Here is an 18,609-nt window from a genome sequence, read left to right on the forward strand (position 1 = left end):
GCCAATCCTTGCAGACAACTTGTTCACATGCCTCCCAAGTTATACCAAACAATGTTTTTTTTTTTTTTTTTTTCAGAGTTTGCCAGTGAGACTCCATGATTTGGTTCTTCTTTGTTTAAAAAGTTCTTCTTTGTCTAACTCTTTTAAAAACGTTCTGCCATGCTGTTTTTTTTTTTTTTTTTTTCAATTTGATACTCATTTTAATCCTACTTAAAATTACTAAATGATGATCACTTCCAAACTCAAATCCTTTGTATACTCTTGTATCCTGCACTAGTGTGAATATTTCACTATCAACAGCAACATAATCAATGAAGCTTTATTATTCTTGTGCATTCTAACATGAATTTATGCACATCTTTATGTTGGGACATGGTGTTAGTAATAACTAGTAAATTGAGCAAAAATACAGGAAGTAGATCCATTATTATCGATTTTATCCTTTTCTGCAAATTTTCCCCAATCATTTTTATATGCTTGGTTTAATTCGTTTCTTACTCTGCTACAGAGATCTCTAAAAAGAATCCCTTTTTAAATTTTCTTTTTATTTAAATATAATTTATGTCAGCTAACTGCTCTAATGAATCAAAACGTTTTCCACTTCTTCCTCAGGAGATACTTTGAGATACTTCTGTGGGACCCATTAAGTGCCATGCCATCAACCTCCTACATAGATGATCACGAGAAAAGGTGAGTTCGCTGGTCTCATATGGGGGTAGAGGGTTTTCCCATCTGGAAACTCAGGTTTTTTGTTCCCTAGTACAGGCAAACTGGCCCCATGAACACATACACAGATTTACAGTCACAAATACTTACGACAATATGTGGAAGAGATATGGTCTTCACCACATGTCGTAATGCCCATTAATCAAGGGACTGGTTTGCCTGTTCTATGGGACAAAAAAACGGAGTTTCCAGATGAAAAAAACCCTCTACCTCTATATGAAACTAGCTAACTCACCTTTAGTCAAAAGAGCCAGATAAAGGTTGCTAACGTCATGGACGAAATCAAACCCAGGTCTTTCTGCCCAAAGAGCTTCATCTATACTGACTGAGCTACAGAGGCCCTGTGGGACCATAGGTACAAAGTTCATAGTCCTAGTCCATTTTCAAGTCTGCCCACATAACTACTTGAAACAACCTTCCAATCAAGTTCATCTTCGTGTCTGGCATCAAATGCTATTGCTGCTCCTTTCTTTCCTTGATCATCATTGTCCAAATATAAGATCCTATACTTATTATTTAGTAAGATCTCACCTATTTTTTCTTCTTTCTCTCAGTAACACCAATCATGTCCACATGGTACTTTTCAAGTTCTTCTGAAAGTTTGATTTCCTTTCCATTAATACTCCTTATGTCGATGGTTCTATCTTCAATTCTTCTGACATTAAGTTTGCTCTTCTTCTTCTTCTGGGTTTGTTTATGAACATCTTTAGGTGGGAAATTAATTTCATTGCCCAGTGAGAGACTACCACCATGCTTAATGAAGGTCTGAAAAAGTTTCAGGTCATAATGAATAGGTATAATGAATAAAATGAAGACAGTGCATAACCCAATGTAAATGATAACGAAAACAGTTGCAGGGATCGTGAATCAGATGGAAAGTAAAAACTACCATAATAACCGATGCTGAAGATCAACCCAATTTTAGTGCATTTCTACAAATTGAGAGAGGAAACAAATATTAGATATAGGTTTATCTTAGACTATTTTCTGCAAAGCTTAAATTCAGGTAGAGTGGTCCTCTATATACACAAGATGTGTGTTCCTGAAATCCTAGCGTAAATTGTATAAATAGAACAAAATTTTCCTATTCAAAATACATGTAAAGGGCAGGGGTGGGGGCCTACTTCTCACTTACAACTTATTTTTCTTTTATTCTACATGCCAGCTTTTTTTTGGCAAAATTGTTATCATATCAGCTCTCCTAGTGACTGGGCTTTGTGGGTTTGAATCCCACTGGGTACATAGATGTTCGTGAACATCTTTAGCTGAGAGATTAATTTCATTATCCAGTGTGAGACTACTGCCATGCTTATTGAAGGCCTGAAGTGGTTTAAAAAAGTTTCATGTTTTGTCTCTTGAGCATGTTTCTGAATTACATAAAAAATTAAATAAAAAAATAAACAAATAAATGAAGTTAATAAAATAAAAAAATCTTTCATGAATAGGAATCACATTAAAAATAAAATTTAATTATATTGTGCAAATAATTAAGTATTTTTAATTTATTGCTTCTGTGTTACACATCCCTGTGTCATAGCAATCAAATGGCTATTTTTGTAGCACTATATTATATTCAATTTTTTTTCTACTGTCAGACTTTCTGGCACACACTTCTGCAATGACAGTAACACACTTTCTAGATGCTTAGAGGCCATTATTACTTCATTAAATTCACCCTAATAAAAACATATTACAGTATTATCAATTTAAATAAACACACTGATGCTCAAAAATCTTACAAATACAGTTACAGCCAAAACAGTCTGATATTAATTTACACTAAAATTTATTAAAATTCACTAACAGTAATTCCCAAATATATGTAAACAATAATAGACTTATTTTAATAAACTTTATATGGAATACTGTACTAACAAACTGAAATCTCAATAAAGAAAATACCAGAGTGCTTAGTTTGACAACAGTTCACATAAGACCAATGATACAAAAGCTCAGTGCTGGGCAGATCACATGGACATCTTGTGGATGAGTCAACAGTTGGACTCAAGTTACTAGATTTTTCTTTAATATTATTTTTAAGTGGACAACTTTGAGTTGGGAATGCAAATAAAATTAAAATGGCTAAATATCAGGTCAAATAAGTTTCAATCTTCGTAAACTGAACATGCATAAGCAGAGATTTTTCTGGTTATATTAAGAATACAATATACTATTTATTTAGCTAAGGTATGTTTAAAACACATCAATGATTACTGTATGTACATAACCACTCGCTCCATAAAAAGGGATGCCAGTATCATTTGAGCAGTAGACTATACAAAAATTTCATTTACCATCTTCACTAAGTATTTTTCTAATTGTCCCACTGTGGTAAGTGGTTCCATCTTTAGACCTCGTCCTGTTCTGTCTATCAGACCAACTTCACCTGCTGCACGTTCCAAACGAAAACGGAGTCTTCTTGTTAAAATCTGTCCAGTGAAAAGTTCATACATTAAATATTTAACTTGTTATATAAATACTGCATATAAATCAGTCTCTAATCTAAAAGTAAAGTTAGTAAAAATTAAAGTGCAAATATGCATACAATTTAGTTCCACACTTTGGATTTATCAACAAATTAAACCATCATTCCCATAATTCTCTACAAAGAACTATTAATATGAGTTACATGATATCTAATTTCTTAAAATATTATCTTCCAGCTAGATTTCCCCTCTCCATTTGTGATTCCACAATTGTGGATGAGTAGAAAGGTAAGAAAGAAGAACCTGGAAGACTGATTTAAAGATGGATTTGACTTTTCAGGAAATACATAAAAGAGAAGGCTGTTCCAAATATAACAGGAGAAGGAATGAACAAAAATGACGAAAAAATTTGTTCTGCAAGATTCAAATTGAAATGTGAAAGGACCTTGAACAACTCCAGTATATGTTTTAACAGCTTTAAAAGAAAGTACAGAATTATAAGTCAATTCCACTGAGCAGTGCCCATAGTGTTCTATAGAAAATGCAAGGAGAAAAAAAAACTGGATGATTATGTAATTAAGGTAGTGGAATGGAGTGCAGTGAATTGGTGAAAATGATTATTAATCTTTCAATTGTTCTCTTCTGCTGAGTCAAACATTTTTGGGGAGCTTAGGTTATTCACTGGTTAGATGGATTTACAATTTATAACACTTATTCAGAGGTAAAGTAATACCATGAGAGAAAAGAAAAAATTACTTGGATGATTGCTGAAGAAGTCATATTTTAATGAAATTATGCTAAGAAAATTTAAAGTTAGTTATCCCAAGATGAGAAATCTTGTCTAAACCAGTCATTTAAGAGTTAGTAAGTGAAGGAGAATTTTTTTTTTTTTTTTTTTTTTTTTTTTTTTTTTTTTTTTTTGTGCAAGAAATAAAACAAGATTGAATTTTCCTAGGATTCAAATGAACAAGGTTATGAGAACTTAACTGAAAAATCATTTCGTGATCATGATTCACAGTTGTAGATATTCTGCAACTTTTGTTTATTTGTGCCAAAGCAAATAAGAAAATAAAAAAATTAGCAAATAAGAAAAAGAAGAAAAGTGTCCTGTCATCAGCACAATTACAGATTAGATTTATAATCAATACAGAACCAGAGTAGGCAAAAGAACAGAAAAACGATTCTAGCATAACCAGTAATATGAATCCCAAGAAAAAAGCTCGATACCTATCTGCATGTGGGAAAATGGCTTCTGCAACTTAGGTTTCCAATCTTTATGGACCAACCAAGGGAAAATTTACATAAACAAAATTTGCATCAAACATGATATACGGGGTGCTTAAGGATCAAAGCTGTATAACTGAGAGGAGACCTCCACATAGCCTTTATGACAATCAGGGCTTCTGACCTAATGTCCAATCCTCACCTTCTCGTGGTGCACCATGTTGGGTATCTACCTCGATACTGAACGAGCGAGGATGGGCTGGCAATTTGGGATTTAGCCAACCAAATTGTATTCTTATTGGTTAAACCAAAATAAAAAATGATGGTACGACATGACAAAATTTCACGCCGGCTGGGGCGTCGCCCGGTTAAACAAGGCCCCCGTTGTTTTCGCCACAGAACCTGGGCGAACAGCGAAAAGTCAGCTACTGGAACAAATCGGAAAACAACACCCAACTCAACATCATCAGAGTTAAAGATCGGTACTATCAACATAAGAAGCCTGAATGGCAAAGAAATAGAGCTAGCGGAGGAATTAGGTAGGTACCAGATCGACATAACAGGGGTGACTGAAACAAAAAAAGACAAAAACTGGTGAGATCTTTCTGTGCAATAAATACAAAATGTTATATTCGGGAAATGACAATCAAGGAAAAGAAGGAGTAGCCATAGTATTCAACACAAAATAAGAAGCGCTAATCTTCTTGAATGGCAGTCGGACTCAAGTAGAGTAATGTGGGCAAATATGAGAATGGGGAACTGGACAATGAGACTTATTTGTGCCTATGGTCCCACAGAAGGTTCTACTAAGGTAGAAGTGGAGGAATTTTTTGAGGCTTTAGAAAAAGCAACTGACACAATGAAAAATGAAAAGTTGGTCCTTGTTGGGTATCTAAATAGCAGAATAGGAAATGATTGTGAGACATACAAAAATATTTTGGGAAAATTTGGAGAAAAGAGGAAAGCTAATAATAATGGCAAATATCTGATGGATTTCTGCTCAGGACATGGACTGGTTATTACTAACACCATATTCCAACATAAAAATGTACACAAATTCACATGGAGAGAAGAGGCTAGGAATAAGAAAAGTCTCATTGACTATGTTATTGTTGATAGTGATGTTTTCTCCCTGGTGCAGGACACCAGAGTGTACAGAGGATTTGAAATTGGAAGTGATCACTATTTAGTCTTGAGCAGGATAAAATTGAATTTCATATTGAAAAGAATAACATGTAAGAAAGTTTTAAAGCGAATAAAAGTTGAGCAGCTCTCAGATGTAAACTGTAGACTAAAATACAGAAATATTATTGAAAAGAAAATGAAAGAGTTTGAGAACAGGAATCAAACCTTGGAGATTCAGTGGCAAACTCTGAAGAAAACATTGATTGATTCTGCCAGAGAGGCATGTGGTGAGGTTGTCTGCAAGGATAAAAAAAATCAGAACTCCCTGGTGGACACAGGAAGTTAAAGAGGCAGTGAAGGAAAAGAAGAAAGCATATCAAAATATCCTGGCAAATAAGTCAGCTTGTTCTCTTAGAGAATACAGAGACAAATGCAAGAATGCTAAACAGTGTGTAAAACTAGCTAAACAAAAGTCATGGGTGGACTTTGGCAAAAATATAGAAAATAAATATCAAGAACGTGGCAAAATATTCTAGAGGTTGTTGAAGAAGCTTAGGAATGGAGGAAAGAGTGCTGTAAAAGGAGTTAGAGATGATAAAGGTGACATGAAAAGGGGAGAAAAATATATCCTTGAAGTATGGAGCAATTACTTTGAAAAGCTGCTAAATGAAACAAGCAGTGATGATAGCACAGTGGTAAAAAACACTGACCAGGCATGCAGTCAGGAATACCTATCCATACTTGAAGTAGAAAAAGCCGTTAAAGGCTTGAAATGTGGAAAGGCAGCAGGAGTAGATGACATTCGACCAGAAATGCTGAAGTATGGTGGTATAAGAGTGTTACAGTGGCTGGACTGCATAGTTCAGAAAGCCTGGACAGAGGGACGAATTCCTGATGATTGGAGTAGAGCTCTCATAGTACCCATACATAAAAAGGGAAATAAAACTGAATGTGAGAATTACAGAGGTATTTCCCTACTGAGTGTTCCTGGCAAGATCTATGCAAGTATACTTGAGAAACGGTTGAGAAGAATTGTGGAAGGAAAGCTTCATGAAGAACAAGCTGGATTCAGGTCAAATAGAGGCTGTCAGGATCATATCTTCACTTTAGGAAAAATAGTTGAGAAATCATGGGAATATAACAAAGATCTGTATTTAAGTTTTATCGATTTGGAAAAGGCATATGACAAGGTGCCAAGTGAGAAGCCATTCAATACGCTACAGTGTCAATGGGGCATTATATGAAGCAATACTTAGTCTTTATTTGAGTTGTAAGTCAGCAGTTAGAATTGAAGAAGTACAGGAAGATGGTTTAATTGGCACTGTAATTCAGTTCTGGCAAGTTGAAGGATCTGATAAGGGTGTTCCAGATCACGGGCAAGATTAGTCATTGGTTCCTGTTAAGGTTTTGTGTACAGCGGGCAAGTGTTGTCTCCTTAAAAATTTAGGGGTGGAAGTCCTCCTCCATGTAAGGAATTGTGCTTCTATTCGTCTCAAGAACATGGTTTGTTCTTGAGAAATGAAAAGCTAATCCCGATTTTTCTTCTCTGTTATTATTGATGTCACCTATATGTTCTTTTTGCCTAATTTCAAGGCTCCTTGAAGTCTGGCCGATGTAATTCAAGCTGCACGAGCATGGTATGTTATAAACTCCAGCATATTTGGAGAAAGGATGGCTATCTTTTGGAGATCTTAGGAATTGTCTAATCGTTTCTGTGGGTTTAAAGGCCACTCTTATTTTATGTGATCTAAGTAGTCTAGCAATCTTATTGGAAACTGTCCCCAATTATGGAATGACGATGGTAGAAATATAATGTACATCATCTTGTTGTCTTTGTCAGGGTTCAGAGAAAAGTATCTTGTGGATGAGTGTTCGAGGAAATCCATTCATGGTAAGGTTGATGGATATCAGGGACAGTTCTTCCTGGAGGTCTTGTGGATCTGTTGTAAGGAGAGAGGCACGGTTCTTCAACATATGTACAATACTAAGTTTCTGAGAAATGTGGTGTGAGGAAGTGAAATGTAAATAACGTCCTGTATTGGTAGGTTTGCGGTAAACTGAGAGGTTGATACCACCATTCGGAAGCTTCTTAATTAAAGTGTCCAGAAATGATAATTTGTTTACTTCTTCAAGTTCTCGAGTGAATTTGATTGTGTGGTGTAGAGAGTTGATTTTGTTAAGAAAGTCGAACAAATCCTTTTTTGTGTGGTTCCAAACAAGCACAATCCCTTACATGGAGGAGTACTTCCGCTCCCGAATTTTTATGGAGGCCACAAAAGTTGCCCGCTGTACACAAAACCTTAACAGGAACCAAGGACTAATCTTGACCGTGATCTGGAAGACCATTATCAGATCCTTCAACTCGCCAGAACTGAATTACAGTGCCAACTATAGAACGTTCCTAAATAACAACAAGTGATATATCATCCACGCTCTATGAATGTATTGTACGCGCTCTGTTCTTTGTTTAATATAATTTGAATCGGTTGATTATAGTTTGTAACAGTTTTTTACTTTTTAGTGCCATACATCAGTTATGTACCCTGAAGATGCCAACAGACTTAGTTGGTGAAACTAGTTGGTATAACTTAGTTGTTGTTATATGCACTTGATCAATATAAGCCCAATAAAAGTATTTCCAGAGTTTTTTGGTCAAGAAAATTAAACGTTTTTTAACATGAATAGAATCCATGGGGAAACCAAAAGAAAGGTATGCTGTTTTGAATTCCTTAAATGTAAAAAAGCCAAACTATTAAATCACCTCACTTTTTTGAAAAGATGTAGAGATAACAAGATTATTCCAAAGTTTCTATTTTTAAAAGAACAATTCCATTCAAGACGAGCGAAACATATTTATTTTAAAACATCTTTGGCACTTCTACGTGAACGGATACAGCATACCAGATTTCTTTTAAGCCAAATAGATTTAGACTGTTATCAGATTTATGACGATATTTCTAGTACTTTAGATCAAGACATAAGGTCGCATTTGGACAGAATGGTTACTACTAGCTATGATAAAGCCTTTACATCAAGCAAACGAAACCAAATCAAAAAATTTAACGATCTTCATACAAAACGTTTTAAGTCAAAACCTTCTCTACCAGACAGCAAAGTTATTTTTAATTTATCGGATCATGTCTTAACAAAACCAGAGATCAATATACTTAAAAAAGGGTTCAATTTGCGATAAGTCCCTAAAGTGGATATCATTTGTAATATAGAAAAGGCAGTCTCGTCGTTACCGGAACCCATAGCTAATGATATTAGATTAAAAAGTAGTATCATCCTCTCATCTTCCAGAACTCCTAAGAAAAACATCACTACTCTGGAAAAAAGAACATTGTATAGTTTGAAGAAAAAGAAAGACATTATCATACTGAAAGCAGATAAGGGAAATTCAACAGTGATTTTAAACACCAGTGATTACGAAGATAAGATTAACAGATTAATGTCGGATACATCAACCTACCATGTCCTAGTCACAGACCCAACACTAAAGAACCACAATGATACCAACGATTTAATACGTCATATGGAGAACTGGTCTATAGACTTAAAACGAAGATTGAAATCCATGCATCCACTAACACCAAGACTATATGGTGCTCCTAAGGTACACAAAAATGGAACACCACTACGCCCGATTGTGGATGGAATCAATTCGCCAACTTATCTGTTATCCAAATACCTGGCAGGCCTCCTCAAACCTCACATCCATAAGTCGGACACTTATATACGAAATTCGCAACATTTTGTTGAGAAAATGAACAACATCTCTATCTCCAATACGGATTTACTCGCCAGCCTGGATGTTACATCTCTATTCACTAACATCCCTGTGGAGAAAGTCATCAACATTTTAGGAAGTTTGCTCCCACAAGACATCACTTCTCTGTTCCGTCATTGTTTAACATCAAACTTTTTCTTATGGAATAAAACCATATATCAACAATTGACTGGCCTTGCAATCGGTAGCCCCCTCTCTCCATCTTGTGCTGATCTCTTTATGGAGGATTTTGAAAGTAAAATTTTAACTCAAAAAGACCCTAAACCCACAGTATGGTGGAGATACGTGGATGATATCTTTATCGTTTGGAACCACACAAAAAAAGGATTTGTTCGACTTTCTTAACAAAATCAACTCTCTACACCACACAATCAAATTCACTCTAGAACTTGAAGAAGTAAACAAATTATCATTTCTGGACACTTTAATTAAGAAGCTTCCGAATGGTGGTATCAACCTCTCAGTTTACCGCAAACCTACCAATACAGGACGTTATTTACATTTCACTTCCTCACACCACATTTCTCAGAAACTTAGTATTGTACATATGTTGAAGAACCGTGCCTCTCTCCTTACAACAGATCAACAAGACCTCCAGGAAGAACTGTCCCTGATATCCACCAACCTTACCATGAATGGATTTCCTCGAACACTCGTCCACAAGACACTTTTCTCTGAACCCCGACAAAGACAACAAGATGATGTACGTTATATTTCTACCATCGTCATTCCATACTTGGGGACAGTTTCCAATAAGATTGCTAAACTCCTTAGATCACATAAAATAAGAGTGGCCTTTAAACCCACAGAAACGATTAGACAATTCTTAAGATCTCCAAAAGCTAGCCATCCTTTCCCCAAATATGCTGGAGTTTATAACATACCACTCGTGCGGCTTGAATTACATCGGACAAACTTCAAGGAGCCTTGAAATTAGGCAAAAAGAACACATAGGTGACGTCAATAATAACAAAGAAGAAAAATTGGGGATTAGCTTTTCATTTCTCAAGAACGAACCATACCATAGAGTGGGATAGAAGCACAATTCCTTACATGGAGGAAGATTTCCACTCCCGAATTTTTAAGGAGGCCACAACAGTTGCCCGCTGTACACAAAACCTTAACAGGAACCAAGGACTAATCTTGCCCGTGATCTGGAAGACCCTTATCAGATCCTTCAACTCGCCAGAACTGAATTAAGTGCCAACTATAGAACGTTCCTAAATAACAACAAGTGAAGATGGTTTAATGTTAAATCTGGTGTGAGACAGGGATGTACATTATCCCCTCTGTTATTCATTATCTATATGGATCACATTATGAAGGAAAGTGGTATTAAACATGATATCAAAATTGGAGATGTTAATGTCAGCTCTTTGCTTTATGTGGATGATGTTATACTTCTAAATAAATCCGCTACAAGTCTGCAAGATTCTCTGACTAAATTGAATAGCTGTTGTAATAGATATGGTATGAAGGTCAGCAATAAAAAGACAAAGACAATGAAAACAGGCAGAATCATTGAAAATGTCAACTGTGAATGGAGAACCTGAGGAACAAGTAAAACATTTCAGCTACTTAGTCATGATTTTTACTGAAGATGGTAAATTAAATATAGAAATAGGCAACAGAATCAGCAAAGCTGGTATGGTGGGAAGTCAATTGAATAAATTCATATGGAATAAGAGAGAAATTAGTCAGAACACTAAATTAGGTGTATACAAGAGAGTGTTCAAACCAGTTTTAACTTATGGATCTGAGAGCTGGGTCAGAAGTAAAACACTTGACCAAAGACTAGAGACCGCAGATATGAGAGTCCTGAGAAAGATTAGAGGCATGAACAGATGGCATCAATGACAATATCATATTAAAAACGAGGATATTAGGAAAGAACTTGACATTGTCAGCATCCAGGAATGCGTTAGCAGAGCTAATCTCAGGTGGTATGGTTACTTAAACAGAATGGGTGAAGAAAGATTAGCAAAACAAGTGTTCTCTGCCAGGTTGGGAGCAAAACGACCCAGAGGAAGACCAAGATATAGGTAGATTGATATGGTACAAAGTGCCTTAGACGATAGAAATATAAGATCTGATAATGTTCTAGTCTTGACAAGTAACAGACTGATTTGGAGGAAAATTGTAGATAGGAAGTTAGTAATGATGTAATTTTTTTCATGTAGTACTATCATATCCTGTACACCCCTTGAGGGTACATGGCAGGAATTTGATGATGATGATGAACATGATATACCTCAGAGTTATCAAAATAAACCACTTTTGATTCTTCACAAAACTTCTTTTTTTTTTTTATATATTTCATCCAGCATGTGAAAATTTTTCTGATATCTTTTTGGTAAAAAAATCCAAGGAATCATTGAATGCCAAATTTAAAATGAGAAGACTTAGACATAAGAGGTAAAAGCAGAGTCAATAGTTTTGACAAGGGACCAGAAAGCATAACTGCCATTTAGACAAAAAACAATTTTCCTGCTTCTGGTCTTCTCAAAATCAGTATTGAATGAGTTGATAATTTACTGCAATTATTTTGAGCGTTAAAAAGGGAAATGGGAAATTGAAATTAGAATCTTAGCCTTAATATTATTATTATTACGGGCAAATCCAAGGAGTCCATAGACTCATTGTGGGAGGTCCTAACATCATGTCAAGAACAACTATTCGACATTCACACAGTATCTATCATACCCTGCCTTGAACTCAATTACAGTCATGGCATCTACAACAGACTCTGGCAGCTTATTCCACTCATTCACCACTCTCCAAGTAAAAAACCTAGCTCTAACACCCCTGCTAACCATGCTCTTGCCCAGCTTCCATGTATGGCCCCCCTAGTCCTCCCACCACCAATCCTATTCTCAAAAATAACTTCTGAATTAATCTTATAGAAACCTTCAGTAATTTGAATGTCTCAATCATATCATCCCTTTTCTGCCTATCAACCAATTTCTGCAACCTACAAATCTTCAACCTGTTCTCGTAAGGTTCATTCCATAGACCTGCTAGAACATCTTGGTCATTCGTCTCTGGATCCTCTCCACCTCCTACCCATCCATAAGAACCCCTGGCATCCATATCTGGGCACAGTAGTCCAGATAGGGCCTTATTAAGGCTCGATACAGAGGAACAATAACCTGTTTGTCTCTGCTTTTTAAAGTATTTTTCAGCAACCAAGTGATTTGATGAGCTGATTTAGCACTTTTGCGATGTGTCCCCCTAAACTTCAACTCCCTATCCACTAACACTCCCAAATCCCTGGCCTCGTCAATCTCCTGGAGCACAGTTCCACCAATGTGATATACTGCTGCTAATCTTTTCACCCTAAAATGCATAACCTTACATTTTGACACATTAAACTGACATCATTCTCTTTAGTCCAGTCCTCCAAACTATCCAAATCATCTTGCAAAATTCTGACATCCTGTGCACTCACTATTGCTCTACTCATCTTTGCATCATCAGCAAACAAATGAACAGTTCCTCTCAGATCCTTTCCTATATTGTTAATGAACAAATTAAACAGTAGTGGTCCAAGAACAGAACCCTGTGGCACACCACTAGTCACAGGCCATATTTTGGACTCTACTCCTGAATAAACCACTCTCTGATATCTCTCCATCAACCACCCTCCTATCCATCTCACCAACCCTATATCCATCCGCATATGCTGCAGTTTACTGATTAGAATTCCATGTGGTATCCTGTCAAAGGCCTTAGCAAGGTCCAGTAGAATCACTGTAAACCCATTTTCCAGTTTCATCCAGTCCAGTTGTCACTGTGTTATAAAATGTGAGCAAGTTACTGAGGCATGATCTTCCCTTCACAAAACCATGCTGTCTCCCATACAGTATCCCATTTTCATCTATCCAATCCTGTATTTTCCTCTTCACTATTTTCTCCAAGACCTTGACAATGATTCCTGATATGCTGATCGGTCAGTAATTGACAACAGCAGTCTTGGAACCTCCTTTATGCAGTGGAACTATTTTCCCCCTCTTTCCATCCCCTTGGGAGTAACTCAGAATATAACTAACACGTATGTAAAATTATTCTCCATTTTTCTTTGAGTTGTTGCTAGTTTATTTACGAGTGCTTTGGTTAGAGATCAAGTTTCACAACCACATGTGATGACTGGAAGTATACACTGGTTAAATGTCTTCCTTTTTTAAACAGAGTGGGACAGCATTGTTTTGAAAAATGCTTTTCAGTTTTCTGAATGCACTCCAGGCAAGTTGAACTCTCCTATTTATTTCCTTTTGGAATCCACAGTTTAGATCAATGAGATCTAAACTGTGGACAGCTTAGATCTTCACATGTGCATATGAAGAGACTCTTTCCAAGAAATTGTTTTCTATTATTATGTTTTTTGGTGTTACAGAATGATTAAACACAATTTTAGTTTTTTCTGTTTATTTTCAGGCCTGCTATTATTCGGACCTAAATCCTGACTAATATCCAAAAATTGATCATTCTAATATTTGTAAATTTAGATGTACCTATTATGGAACTATTAAATCTCTATTTTAATATCCAAACAATTGACTTCTCTGAAACTGAGGGGAAGGAGGCCAAGTAGGGGGAGGCTCCATATATCATCTAACTCACTTTTTATTTATAAATAAGATAAATATGAAAAAGAAAATATCACACAGAGACAAGCATATCTTAATTCTCCTTTTTGAATTTTTATTCTAACTTAACAATTCAGGAGACAGCCCTAAAACTAGGAGAACAGTACTCACTTTACAATTAAGGAGTGATAACAGAAAACAAGAAAATGAATTCTGCTAGATGCACACATTTTAAGACTGAAATACCAGTTATTTATAATGCATAAAACTGACAACCAGAAAGCCGTATCTCAATAATATGCACACTGTAAATATAATATAAGAAGATAAATAATAAAAATTTCAATTCAAGTCTCTTTTAAGAATTACAATAAAACAATTTTAACCATTGGTTTCATAATTCTTTATAAAATCCTGCAAATCACTTATCATTAGTACAACTACTATGTAAGAGGTGAAGAATAAATTAAGGTGAAGACAAATTGAGGTAAACCAAAAAAAGGGATCAGATGACAAATAAAAAGAGAGTTCAATACTTAAAAGACTACACTCACTAAAGTTCAAAAAGTAAACTTCCATGTACTGTTATGCAAACTCTATTTCTTTTATACACATCCATCCATTATTAGCTCTAGTGATAAAGAAGCTTAACATTACTACATATCAAAAAGTTGCAGAAATATCCAAGTTATGCTAAGATAAATCCTAAGGGAAACAAACGCCATATATCATTGATGATTGATTAGAATAACCATAGATACTCCTTAGAAAACAAATGATCATACAGTACATCAAACTTTGACTATATCAAGGCCATCCGGAATCAACTTGATCACAAATCACTTCTCACATAAACTTAAAAAAACTCAAAGATTATGAATAGAAGAAATTGTAATTCACTTAGAACAGTCACCTATAAATATTACAGTCACTTGTCACCTTACATCCCCTACATATCCCACCCTTCTTGAATAACAGTGTTAACCTATTTTAAATGGCACATATTGTATTGATATCTCATGCATACTTCACAGAGTATGAGTAAGAAGCTGATATTGTTGTTGTTGTGACTTCTGTATAGTACAGTGGTCTTCTTCCATCTAATCCTGTGTGAAGGGAAGTACAAAGTGTGGTCTGCCAATGTGCTGTACAGAAGTCATTACAGGTCAGAAAAATTATTTTTTTGAGTGAGTTATGGCTATGAAGCATTCTCCTAATCTGAGCAAGTATGGTTGCATTAATTTGCCAAAAATTTGGAAGACTTATCTTAAGACAAACTCCTACACAGCTGATACTTCTTTTTGTCCACATTAGTGGGCACCAAATTAGGACTTTAGATCCTTTGTCCATTACAATTTGAATTCTTTCACTTAATCACTGACGTGTGTTAAATGTAACATGTAGTATGCTCTGAAGATGCTGGTTTGAAATCCGGCAAAATATAAGCCACTTAATAAAAATATTTTGTATAATTTAGTTCATTTGTTGTTGTAATAACATTAAAAATAAGTTACAAAATTGAAATGAATTTAATAAAATGAATCTGAATAATTCAATTATGTCAGGGGAGAAAATGTAGCTTAATAATGTTCATCATATATGTAGATTATTTCCTCTGAAAAGGAAAAATTTAGAACCAGCCAGATGGACAGCAAACTTCTATATGGAACATGAAAATTCAGCAGTCAACACAGTTACACTTAAACCAAAAGTATGGCAGTGCTATGTTGATGATGTGTTTGCTATCTGACCTCATGGCACATCTTAACACAGCCCCAACACTCTAAAATAAACTTCACCACAGAAATATAAAGTAACAATTGTCTTCCTTTTTAGATATTTTAATAACACAACTTCCTAATGGCTCATTATCCTTCTCCATCTACAGAAAACCTGCTCATACTGGAAGGTATTTATATAAACAGTCACACCACCACCCTTCCCAACAGTATGACATTCTCAAAACACTTACTGGCCAAGCCAGAGCTATTTGTTCAAATGATACAGCCCTTGAAACTGAGCTCAGAGTCCTTTACAACATTTTTAGCCAATGGCTACAGCCCATATAAAATAGATAAAATATTCCATGCATCCCTCCTACACCCAAACACACAGGATTACAGAAAAACCGTTTCCATCTAAAATGTTAAGGGTATATCAGAAAAAATGACAAAAGTTCTCTGCAAATATGATCTCCATACTACTTTCCAACTTCTCATTTAGCCAGCTACCTTCCCACATTCTCCTAAAGATCGAATACATCCTCTTGAACATTCTGGATGCGTATAAAGTTCCTCATGCCCACAGTTTAGTCTACTTTGGACAGACTGGTAGGACAGTTCACATCCGTCTTGAAGAACACAATCCAAGATCATCTGTATGGCAAGTTGGGATTGGCATTTTATGCTCTGGATACTTCTTCACATAGGATCAGATGGAGAAAAACATCTATATTACATAGAATTTGTTACAGGTCTGAGAGGCTATTCTTAGAATCAGCATCAGCTATGAAGCACTCTCTATCAACCTCAATAAGTATAGTTTAGTGCAGTATGCCTGTCACAGTTATCGTTGTGTTCTGATGATGCTGAGCAAAAAACCAATGAAATATGAGTGAGTTTTGTTTATACCATTAAACATTATTATGAATAATGAATGGCACCTAAGCCTTACTTTACGTATTTGTATACAGCTAGTTTAGTATTTTTGGCTTAGTTCTCTCTTATTCCATACAAATTTATTCATTTAGCTTCCCACAATATCAGAATTTGTATTCTGATATTGTGGGAAATATACAACAGAATTAATTCTGTTGAATATTTCCCAATTTAATTTGCCATCTTCAAGATCTTCCCGAAAGATGGAGCCTTGCATCATATCTCGCTGTTATTATTCAGGTTGCAAATATAGGTCCTATGATTTATTTTGGGAAAATTTGGAGAAAAGAGCAAAGCTAATAATAATGGCAAATATCTGTTGGATTTCTGCTCAGGACATGGACTGGTTATTACTAACACCATGTTCCAACATAAAAATGTGCACAAATTCACATGGAGAGAAGAGGCTAGGAATAAGAAAAGGCTCATTGACTATGTTATTGTTGATAGTGATGTTTTCTCCCTGGTGCAGGACACCAGAGTGTACAGAGGATTTGAAATTGGAAGTGATCACTATTTAGTCTTGAGCAGGATAAAATTGAATTTCATATTGAAAAGAATAACATGTAAGAAAGTTTTAAAGTGAATAAAAGTTGAGCAGCTCTCAGATGTAAACTGTAGACTAAAATACAGAAATATTATTGAAAAGAAAATGAAAGAGTTTGAGAACAGGAATCAAACCTTGGAGATTCAGTGGCAAACTCTGAAGGAAACATTGATTGATTCTGCCAGAGAGGCATGTGGTGAGGTTGTGTGCAAAGATAAAAAAATCAGAACTCCCTGGTGGACACAGGAAGTTAAAGAGGCAGTGAAGGAAAAGAAGAAAGCATATCAAAAGTTCCTGGCAAATAAGTCAGCTTTTACTCTTACAGAATACAGACACAAATGTAAGAAAGCTAAACAGTGTGTAAAACTAGCTAAACAAAAGTCATGGGAGGACTTTGGCAAGAATATAGAAAATAAATATCAAGAACGTGGCAAAATATTCTGGAGGTTGTTGAAGAAGCTTAGGAATGGAGGAAAGAGTGCTGTAAAAGGAATTAGAGATGATAAAGGTGAAATGAAAACAGGAGAAAAAGATATCCTTGAAGTATGGAGTAATTACTTTGAAAAACTGCTAAATCAAACAAGCAGTGATGACAGCACAGTGATAAAAAAACACTGACCAGGCATGCAGTCAGGAATACATATCCATACTTGAAGTAGAAAAAGCCATCAAAGGCTTGAAATGTGGAAAGGCAGCAGGAGTAGATGATATTCGACCAGAAATGCTGAAGTATGGTGGTATAAGAGTCTTACAGTGGCTGCACTGCATAGTTCAGAAAGCCTGGACAGAGGGACGAATTCCCGATGATTGGAGTAGAGCTCTCATAGTACCCATATATAAAAAGGGAAATAAAACTGAATGTGAGAATTACAGAGGTATTTCCCTACTGAGTGTTCCTGGCAAGATCTATGCAAGTATACTTGAGAAACGGTTGAGAAGAATTGTGGAAGAAAAGCTTGGTGAAGAACAAGCTGGATTCAGGCCAAATAGAGGCTGTCAGGATCAGATCTTCACTTTACGACAAATAGTCGAGAAAGCATGGGAATATAACAAAGATCTGTATTTAACTTTTGTCGATTTGGAAAAGGCATATGACAAGGTGCCAAGAGAGAAGCTATTCAATACGCTGCAGTTATATGGTGTCAATGGGGCATTATATCAAGCAATACTTAGTCTTTATTTGAGTTGTGAGTCAGCAGTTAGAATTGAAGGAAGTACAGGAAGATGGTTTAATGTTAAATCTGGTGTGAGACAAGGATGTACATTATCCCCTCTGTTATTCATTATCTATATGGATCACATTATGAAGGAAAGTGGTATTAAACATGATATCAAAATTGAAGATGTTAATGTCAGCTCTTTGCTTTATGCGGATGATGTTATACTTCTAAATAAATCTGCTACAAGTCTGCAAGATTCTCTGACTAAATTGAATAGCTGTTGTAATAGATATGGTATGAAGGTCAGCAATAAAAAGACAAAGACAATGAAAATAGGCAGAATCATTGAAAATGTCAACTGTGTTGTG

General features: G+C 35.6%; 1 protein-coding gene across 9 annotated transcripts in view; it reads right to left on the minus strand.

Moving 5' to 3' along the window:
• The window catches only part of Ufd4 (ubiquitin fusion-degradation 4-like), an 831,523-nt gene that overhangs the window by 536,194 nt on the left and 276,720 nt on the right, over positions 1–18,609 (minus strand). For all 9 annotated transcript variants that reach the window (XM_090399614.1, XM_090399612.1, XM_090399618.1 and 6 more), the window contains exon 19: positions 3,021–3,155. In XM_090399614.1, the coding sequence (XP_090255740.1) occupies positions 3,021–3,155 (135 nt within the window). The remainder of the gene's footprint in view (positions 1–3,020; positions 3,156–18,609) is intronic.

The sequence above is a fragment of the Typopeltis vanoorti genome, chromosome 10 (genome assembly GCF_054136105.1).
Source record: "Typopeltis vanoorti isolate ZY-2024b chromosome 10, IOZ_Tvanoo_1.0, whole genome shotgun sequence".
Classification (NCBI taxonomy): Eukaryota; Metazoa; Arthropoda; class Arachnida; order Uropygi; family Thelyphonidae; genus Typopeltis; species Typopeltis vanoorti.